Source organism: Asparagus officinalis, chromosome 7 (assembly GCF_001876935.1).
Source record: "Asparagus officinalis chromosome 7, Aspof.V1, whole genome shotgun sequence".
NCBI classification, from domain to species: domain Eukaryota; kingdom Viridiplantae; phylum Streptophyta; class Magnoliopsida; order Asparagales; family Asparagaceae; genus Asparagus; species Asparagus officinalis.
In genome coordinates this window covers 35,468,346-35,478,828 of record NC_033800.1, presented here as the reverse complement: position 1 = coordinate 35,478,828, position 10,483 = coordinate 35,468,346, and the positions used below count along the sequence as shown (strand labels likewise).

General features: G+C 39.5%; 1 protein-coding gene across 1 annotated transcript; it reads right to left on the bottom strand.

Moving 5' to 3' along the window:
• Nucleotides 2,806-4,724, bottom strand: LOC109850687 (chitinase 10-like). The gene is made up of 3 exons (XM_020420743.1): nt 4,352-4,724; nt 3,666-3,822; nt 2,806-3,287 (listed from the first exon to the last, which is right to left on the bottom strand). Exons 1-3 carry the CDS (start codon nt 4,722-4,724, stop codon nt 2,921-2,923), a joined length of 897 nt encoding a protein of 298 aa, XP_020276332.1. The 3' UTR covers nt 2,806-2,920.

Below are 10,483 nucleotides of genomic sequence, written 5' to 3'. Positions count from 1 at the left end.
ACCAGCATGAACCTATAAAAATTTGAGGAGCTAAACCTTTCGATTCCTGCATCGTTAAGAACATATTCAGATTCTAGGACATCCCATGGCGCCTTGGCGCCCTTTCTTTCACAATATATATCGTAAAGTTTATCATCAAGAGCACTCAAGATCCTATGGTAAAAATAATAGTCAATATCTTCAAGTGTTACTAGTTTGAACTAGGAGTTGTTGATTTAGATGCATGGGTTGTAAGTTTTGATACAGTAGTTGCAAGTTATGATGCAGGAGTCTTAGGTGAAGATGCAATAGGGAAACTAGATGCAGTTGTACCCTGGGATGTAGATCCTTCTATAGCTAAGTACATGCCTAGAGTAGTGACTTTGATTTAAGGTATAACAAGCTAAATTAATTAATTAATTATTAATTAATAATAGTTAGCTTTCTCACGTTCTCAACAATGTGAGAAATTCTTAGGCCAAAATATTTCTTTTCGTTTCTTCATAACGGGTCCTTTTTTTTCCTTATAAAAAGAGACCCTATGAGGAGATAAAAAAGGACACATAAAAAAGAAATTGTTCCTTTTTCTTTTTCTTCTTCCTCTCTCAAATATTAGCTATAGTTTTCTGGCTGCTTACTCAATGGTCTTCATCCCCAATGTGGTCTGCACGCTAGGGTTCCGGTAGAGAATAGATCATACCGCTAAGGAGTATCTTGCTTTGACTGATTGCACGAGATCGGCAGATACCTCTTTAGGGAAATAGTTTGCCACGCTTTCCCCGAGGCTGGTAAATTTATTCATTTAATTTTTCTTCAAAATATAATAATAATTGTGAATTCTAGTCTAACAATTCAATGACTTCAAGATTAATGTCATTTACAATATTTTTCACCAAAACCTAATATAAAAAACCCTAGCTACAACTGATCATCTATATAGTCTCAAGAGAATTCCTAATACAATGAAAAACTTCGTAATCAAACTTTCCTAATTAAAAATAATTCCTAATGGACTTAAATTATCCTAATAAAAAGATAATTTTAATAGACTTCTACTTTGATTAAAATATATTTTGTTGGTGTTAGTTATCTAACATGGAGTTATATGTGGATTATGTGGGGGTGTTAGGGTCCTCAATCTCCTTTAGACATTTAGGCTCTGAGCACCGAACTTCGTCCTTGAACAATATCTAAGAGGTCAAAGTTGGGATCTTCGATGGTTCCTCTGACAATCAAGTTAGTGAAGAGCTTGAGTGAAGAAGTAATATGAAGCAACATATTTTCTAGCAAGAGATTGCTTACCCTCAGCAGTAGACAGTAGTTTTCTTTTGTAGTAGATCCAAGGGGCAGACGGGTAACTTCGGTCGAGTCCAAGCAGACGGCTCAGTCATCATTTACTTTACAGGTATCAGCTGCAGAGGGGGATGAGTCACTCAGTCATTTAATGTGAGGGTGACAGAGTGTGCATAGTGTTAACAAGGTCCGATGAGTTTTAAAGATTTTCGGGGCTAAATATATGATGACTCTGATCATTTATTTAATGTGATGACAATCGACTGTCGGCGGAGGCCCGAGGATACACCACATTTTCAACTCTGCTTCACGAGATGGTCTTTTTGTTTTAATCTTGTGAGTAGACCAATAAGTACCACCTTTTTACTCGTCCTCAAAAGTTGTCGACCCGACCTTGTGGAGTGGAAAAGAGTGGGGTCGACTCGAATTGTGAGTCGAGTGAGGAAGCCTTTGAACTTGGCCCAAGTCTAGGAAGGGTGAAGCGCTGAAGCCGCTTGAATCGTTCTTCCCTAGTATGGGTGATCAGGTACTTAAGATGGGACACATGTTGGCTCGTTATTGAGGACTAACACTTAGCTATGTGTAGGATATAACACCTTTGTTGTGCAAACTCTTGTAATCACTGACCACGCTATTTCTGGTACTCTTGCCCAATGTGGGCTCGAGAATTATATCACTCTATCATATTGATGGAAAGAAAGGATGTTCTCATGAGTAGCTAGTCACTTAGATCTGACCTCGCAACAAACCCAATGGTCTTAGTTATAGACAACCCCAAAGAACCGTCTTTAATTGACAAAAGTAGTTGAGCCTCATTTAAAATAGTCTTTTCTAATTCAAAAAAATTCTTAAACTAGTTTTCTTTTAGATCAATATCTATATAGACCAACTCTAGTCTAGTTAAACCACAACTTCATATATTTCTTTTTTGAAAGATTTGCATATTAAATGCTGGAATGTGGGATACCAACAAACGCGTGTGATTTACAGTAAAAATCAGGACAAGATTTTGAGTAAAATTTGAAACTGAAACAGAAGAAAAAGGAAATAATAAACTTTGTTAAGGAGGGTAAAAAATAAAAGAAACTCGATCAGCATAAAAAAAAGAAAAAAGAAAATTCAATACTAATAGTTAGGTGGACGGATTGATGAAATTGATTACTGCTCTTCGAAGTAAATTAAATGACGAACACGTTCTTCTGTCCTTTAAAGTTATTGGTTCTAGAGTTGATTCCTCATCCATAATAGATGGAACAAGGTCACTACTGTTTATTATTATTATTATTATTATATGATATCTCCCAAAAGAAATATTCTTGCAATAATGAAAATTATCTGTTATCCTAGAATATATTGTTTCTAGAAAAAAATTGACTCTTCTCGATTCGTATTATGAGAATTATCCTTTGCTTTGGATCAGAAAAGTGATAAAATCAAGATATCAATCTCAGCTCGAAACACATTACTATTACAATTTTATTATTAATAACCAATAAAACTCATCATAAACTTGAATCTAACTTGAACCTTATATCAGATACAATCAAATCTTTTCTTTATTATTCATCATCAATTCAAATACATCAAAGATCAACAAGCTCAGTGTAAAAATGAAAATAAAAAGTACACAAAACACATAACGTACAAATCAAAAATGCTGTTGATACGCACAATCCAAATTAGGCCCAGCATCCACGTTAAGCAACCGAGCATATCTCTTAAAGAAGCCAATTCGATCGTTGACTCGAGCATCATTAGGGATTCCACACTCAAGGCCACCATTGACGATATTGGTCACCAGCCCAAACCCAGCCGTTCTGTTGGCCTGCAGATCAGCCTTAGTGGGCCTGTAACGCCCAACCATGACGTTGTGTGCCGAAGGTTTGGGTTTTCTTGGCGTCATCCAAAACCAGAGTGCGGTTTTAAAGGCGATAACGGAATTGTTAACGACGATTTCTGGGTCTTTTAGCCCGTCAAAGCCCAAGGCCTCACCTGCTGGGCCGTAATTGTAATTCCTACGACAGAAGAGTTAATAGGGAATGTTAATATGCACGAAGAAATACTTCAAAATTTTTATCGAGACTTCACTAATTGGTGAACGACGGACTGGATTTTTTTTTTTTTAAATGGTTTTTTTATTAGTTTTCGTACGGGAAAAAGTTACCGATAAAACATTTTGTTGCTGTCAATGTGCGGCCGGTTTTGACTCTTTTAAGTCATTGAACCGAATCAATTAACTATATGTTCCTTCCATGAATCGATAATCAACAATGGTCATGATAATAATCGCATCAAATATATGCTCGTATGCTTCACAAAACAAGGCGTATGTGTAGGCGTATGTAGTGGTGCTCCATTAGTTGATGGAGAGCACTGCGACTGCGAGCTCTTACCATGAGAGTTGCATAGGTCCTCTCCCATGGTAGGATTTGTTAGGGTAGCAAGGCCATTCCGTGTTGGTAGGGTCACAGTAGCTGCTCCCGGGGCTTATCTCTTCCTTGAAGCACAATCCCCACGCATAGGGCCCGTCGGGCGCAGTCGCCCATCCTCCTGTTCACACGATGACACATATGCTTCTTCAGTACATCTACGTATCTATCTGCAGGTACGACCTAGCTATTCATTTTGCAAAATGAACTCTAATATATAGATATATCTCGAGAAATACAGTGTTAATGTCCCTTCTATCTAAGTGCGCACATGCTGGCTGCTCATATAACGCGTTATATGATTTGATCACTTATTAGATGTATTGATTTGTACATATCATTAATAGAAGGGTTAATTGGACGGAGACACGATATAATATCACTGATTTGAATTTAATACCCCTTAGTTTTATTTTTTTACATATAAACCCTCTGGCTGGAGCTTTTGACTATTTTACCTCTATATAGGACTACTAGTTTCACCTGTGGCTGTATATATCAAAATTTCATCGAACAAAAAGTCAAAGTTAAAGTGATAATATAATAAAGAAAAAACTCTGCAAAAAAAAAATGAAACTACAGGAATAGGAAGTTCAGAATAAAATTACTGAAAGAGTCCTATGTCAATAAACTCTTAACACAGAACATACCCGTAGTCTCATGTGAGATCTGAGCCAGGAAAGCTGCGACTTCGCGCTTGCGAGTATCTACATCTCCAGTGGTACCAAACTTGGGGAATCGACATGCGGCTTCAATGAAGGCAGAGTAAGGGTAGAATCCCTTAGCAGGACAGGCGTTGTCATCTTTATGTAGAAACATGGATTTGTAAAGATCTTCAGAGATGATAGATGATACCGAGTAACGATATCGCGCGTCGACGAAGAAAGAACAGCAGAGAAAGAGGAAGAGAGCACGGAAGACGGAGGATGAAGAGGCCATTGCTTGAAGTTGAAGGAGATGATGGATGAATTGTTTGCTACTGAGAGAGAGAGAGAGAGAGAAAGGGAAGGTGGGCGTATACATATAGTGATAGAGGAGGCATTAGACTTTTGCTTTGTTTACGTGTTTAAGGATTGAATTTGTCACAAGAGGGGAATTGAGTGAGGTCAAAATTTGACCCAACTACGTACAGCGTCATCTGACCTGTCCACCATTTTTGGATCTAGTGGGTTGTTTGCGTGAACCCCACTAGCCTTTAAAAAAACAATGCGTTCTATAATGTTCTAAGTGGAGGTTTATTTATTTATTTATTTATTTATTTAAAATTCTGAGTAATTAAAAGTTTGTCTCTATTCTAGATAACATTAATTATGAGATAATATGGTGAGGAAAATGTATGATAATTTAGGGTGACAACATTATATTATAATTGGGATGGCCGGCAATGAATTGTATTAAATTAAGAAATCATTAGTTTGGTATGAAATTATAGTTGGGAATTTTTACTAGCAAACAAATTCAATGAAATTGGTCAGATTTTGCTAGAGAGTTGACTATTTCTCAAAGCATGGGATATGGGCTTCTAGTTGCCATGTGATTATATCGTGTGGAAGGCGTTGACTAACGCACTGTGTGGAAGGTGTTGACATAACGCATCCAATTTTGCCAACGATGAGGACTAGAGACACTAACTCCACGTCTCCACCACCATCCATTTCAAGCGCACAAGCCATTTTCGAGTTCCAAGAGAAGGAATGTACTCCATTCCTTTTTAATTAAGGGGAAAATCGTACAAATATTAGGGCCTGTTTGGATTTGTAAGGGGTGAAGGGAAGTTAAGGGAAACTGAGATAAGGGAAGGGAAGGGAAGGGAAGGGAGTTCCCTTCCCCATGGTTACACCCCAATTTGGGGGGTAACAAATTTTATACTATTAGGGGGTGAACCAAGGGGAACTAGGGTGAATTAACTTCACCTCCTAAGTGTTCCCAAACAAGGTGAATGGAGGTAAATGGTTCCCCTAACTTCCCTTCACCCTCATTCCCCTCAATCCAAACAAGCCCTTAGATAGAATTATGTAGGTTAAAGCTTAGGATGGATTTTACACAAAGCACCAAAAAGATCAGAAGGGTTTTGTAAAATTTACATTAATTCTATAATCTGAAATAAGATGGAACATGCAGAGTGTCTCACTCACTTTACATGTACACTACAATAAGAGTTGTATACGTCCACACTTATTTTATGACACATATAAAAGTGTCATTTTAATTTTAAAGAATTAAACAATAGTAATACAAATAAAAAGTGTATCAAATCACGACACTTATTTGTGTCATTATATATATAATTAAATATAATTGAAAAAGGCTAATAGTCCAACATGAATTATGAGAGTATTCATTAATGAGCTTACATAATAAATCTTAGATTTCAATTATGATGATGATTAAACATTTATGATGATATATAAGCTATAAAACTCCACAGTTAAGTGTGCTTTGGTGAGATTAATCCTAGAATGGGTGATCTTTTGGAAAGTTATAGCGTTGAATGATGACATTCTATCACCACTCTCGACATATATATGTGTCGTGACTTTTGTGACACATTCTCCTATGTGTAAAAAGACACTCTCTACACATGCTCTAACCACACTTTTGTGACACATTCTCCTATAGCGTTGAATGTGTAGCGCGCAGCGAAAATTTCGGCAGCACTTCGGCAGCACAACAAGAGAGTCAGTCGCAATAGGAATTCTTGTTTCACCAATGAAACAAGAACCTTAAGTAAAATATCTCAACCAAGTGAGATATCAGCTCTTCCTCTCATCAGTTCTAGGACTGGCCTGTCGAGGGAACCTAAATAAGCTATTACAAATCACACAAATAGCGAGACAACCAATTTTACGTGGTTCGACAAATTACCTACGTCCACGGGGAGAGGATGGGGAGATTCCACTAATTAAATCAAGGAGAGTACAATGGGTTACAATCTCACAAAACTCACAAACTAACCCTCAATCAAAGCTCTCAACTTGCTCACAATATCTCCCTCTTATAATGCTCAAAAGTCTCTCTAATCTCTGATTACAACTCTCCTCTCTTTGATGATTGATTCTAATCTCCATTATATATAGAAAAACTAAAACCAAAACAAACTAGGAATCCTAAAACCAAAAACAAAACAAATTAGGAATCCTAATAACCTCATGTTACCAAAATAGATTAGGAATCCTAATAACCTCATGTTACCAAAATAGATTAGGAATTCTAATAGATTAGGAATACTGTTATCCAACAATTCTCCACCTCGGCAAAGTATTCCCAAAACTGAACCAACACCAACATGAGCACCAATGTGTCGTCTCACCAAATTCGGCTGTACCAATATGGTTGCCTACGCACCCCCTCTCCCAAGGAATCAAGCCGCCCGTAGTTCATCCAAATGGCCGTCAATAGCCTCAACAATCACGAATGTGCAACAAGTTTTGATAATGATCAAACTTGTTGCTCGAAACCACCTTAGTGAGCATATCCGCCGGATTATCCTTCGTGTGGAATTTCACAATCTCCACATCACCATCTTCAAGAACATCTCGAACGAAGTGATAACGAACGTCGATGTGCTTTGTCCTCGCATGAAAAAACCTGATTCTTCACCAAATAGATAGCACTCATACTATCATATTGAATAGTGACGGACATCTGCGATATACCAAGTTCTTCCAAAAGTCCTTGAAGCTAAATAGTCTCCTTCACAGTCTATGTTATCGCCATATACTCTGCCTCCGTCGTAGACAAAACCACCATAGACTGTAAGGTGCATCTCCAACACACCGGCGCACGCGTTAAAGTAAACACATACCCCGTCGTAGACCGACGCTGATCTAAATCCCCGACATAATCCGAATCAACATAACCAATGCATAACTGCCCACCTGTAGTGTCTCGCTCATAAACCAAACCAACATTGAGCGTACTTCGAATGTACCTTAAAATCCATCTCACGGCATCCCAATGACCCACTCCTAGATCGTGCATGTATCTCGAAACCATGCTCACCGCCTGTGATAAATCTGGTCTCGTACATACCATCGCGTACATCAAGCTCCCAACCATGCTCGCATATGGAGTCTTCGACATCAACTCTCGATCTTCAACTGACTTCGGTAAAAGATCAGCTGAAAGCTTCAAATGGGCTCCCAATGGTACACTAAGTGGCTTCGTATCCATGCTAACATGAAATCGCTGTAGAACCTTCTTCAAATAAGCCACTTGTGTCAAACAAATTCTGTCCTTCTTCTTATCTCTGCCGATCTCCATCCCTAAAATGCGCTTCGCCTTACCCAAATCCTTCATCTCAAACTCCTTTGAAAGCTGTGCCTTCAACTCATCTATAGCAGATCTGGAAATAGAGGGAACCAACATGTTATCGACATAAAATAACAAATAGATGTACGCACCTCCTTTCAACTAGTGAAAAGATACACAAGGATCAAACTGGCTCCGAGTGTACGAATGACCAATCATAAAACCATCAAATCGCCTATACCATTGTCGAGGAGACTGCTTCAAATCGTATAGCGATTTCTTCAACCTACAAACCAATTTTTCTTTCCCTGCAGCTCAGAATCCAATGGCTGAGTCATATATATTTCTTCATCAAGATCACCATGAAGAAATGTCGCCTTCACATCTAACTGATCTAACTCCAAACCATACTGTGCCACCAAAGCTAGCAAAATCCGAATCGAAGAATGCTTTACCACCAAAGAGAAAACCTCATTATAGTCAATACCTTCCTCCTGTACATAGCCCTTCGCAACCAACCTAGCTTTGAACCTTAATGGAGTGCCTTCAATGCCCTCCTTCTTTGTGTATACCCACTTGCAATCAATTGCCTTCCGCCCTTTTGGAAGCTCAACCAGCTCCCATGTATCATTCTTATGAAGAGACTCCATCTCCTCCTGCAAAGCTACCTGTCACGAATCAGCCTCCGAACTCTGCTCGGCCTCTCTGAATGTAGTAGTCACCATCTCATCGATACTCTCCACCAGAAGTACATACGCAACTGTGTCGGCATACCGTGTTGGCATTCGTATATCTCTCCTCTGTCTCTGAACCGCAGTAGAATCCTGAACCTGAGCCGTCGGTCCCTGATCCTGCACATCAGTACCTGTATCCTCCGTGTCACCGTCGTGCTCGCCTGACGTCACCTTAGTCGGTACTCTAATAGATATTGTACCATCTGAACAATGTAGAGTTGCATCGATCTTCACCACCTGCGATATCTTCTCCATCGGATCGCTCTCCACCTGATGAGAGTTGGGAAGCTTCAAGATAGAAGCCTCATCAAATGTGATGTCTCTACTCAGCACAATCTTCCTATCAACTGGATCACATAGCTTATATCCCTTGACATCACGCTTGAATCCTATAAATATGGCCTTCCTAGCTCGAGGTTCCAATTTATCTGTTCTCACATAACAAAATATAGAGCACCCGAATACCTTGAGATGGTCATAGTCGTGTGTTAGCTCTCCCGACCACATATCTATAGGGGTCTTCCCCTCAATGGCAGATGAAGGCAGCATGTTAATGAGGTGACTTGCATATGTAAGTGCCTCAGCCCAAAAGATCTTCTCCAAACCACTCTGCGATAATAAACATCGGATCTTCTTAAGTGCCTCAGCCCAAAAGATCTTCTCCAAACCACTCTGCGATAATAAACATCGGATCTTCTCCAGTAAAGACCGATTTAGCCCAAAAGATCTTCTCCAAACCACTCTGCGATAATAAACATCGGATCTTCTCCAGTAAAGACCGATTTAACCTCTCTGTCATCCCATTCTTCTATGGTGTATGACTAACCGTGAAGTGCCTCTCTATGCCCTCGTTTTGACATAGCTGCAGAAAGGGATCTGAAGTATATTCACCATCATTGTCGGATCGCAACATCTTGATCTTTCTCTCAGTTTGTAGTTCCAATCTCTTCTTCCACTCCACGAATAAATCTAGGACTTCATTCTTATGCTTCATGGTGTACACCCAACAATGCCTAGAATAGTCATCTACGAACGTGACGAACCAATGTCGATCACCAAGTGATGTAGTCTTGGTGGGACCCCAAACATCTGTGTACATGTAATCCAGGATGCCCCTCATTCTATGAATGGTCATCCCGAACTTCACATTCATCTTCTTGCCAAGAACACAATGCTCACAGAATTCCACTTTACCACTCTTGACTCCCTTCAATAGTCCCTGCTTGCACAGCGCCTGTAGTGACTTCTCTCCCGTGTGCCCTAACCTGTAATACCAAAGTCTGCTCATGTCCGCCTCTAAAATAGCTGAAGCAACCTGGCCAATTTTGGTGCTTCTCTTCAGATAATACAAGTTCTGACTGCGGACTACCTTCATTACCACTAAAGATCACTTAGTAATCTTTGCTACAGCATCCTCAAAGGTCACCTTGAATCCCTTCGCCTCCAAAGCTCTAACTAAGATAAGATTTTTCTTCAGCTGAGGAACAAATCTCACCTCCTTCAATTCACGAACTACTCTATCGTGCATCCGAATTCGTACAGTACCTATCCCACAAATGCCACAGGGCTGATCATTTTGCATGACTACAACTCTATCATCGAGTTTCTCAAAAGATGCAAACCAATCTCGCCTAGGGGTCACATGATAGGTAGCGTCGGAATCAAGCATCCAATCTGATGCATCCAAGTGGTTCTCCTCCAGAGTAATCAGTAGAGAAAAGCTCGAATCATCAGAATCATCGCCTTTCGCAATATTCACCTCATTGGCTTTTAGGCCCTTTTTCTTGCTATTCTCCT

What these genes read in the sequence shown, in the direction of transcription:
- LOC109850687 (XM_020420743.1), bottom strand. Translation starts at nt 4,724, where the DNA reads ATGTATACGCCCACCTTCCCTTTCTCTCTCTCTCTCTCTCTCAGTAGC. An exon ending in GATCTCACATGAGACTACGG is followed by an intron (nt 3,823 to 4,351) that starts GTATGTTCTGTG and finishes TCGTGTGAACAG; the next exon opens with GAGGATGGGCGACTGCGCCC. An exon ending in GGACCTATGCAACTCTCATG is followed by an intron (nt 3,288 to 3,665) that starts GTAAGAGCTCGC and finishes CTTCTGTCGTAG; the next exon opens with GAATTACAATTACGGCCCAG.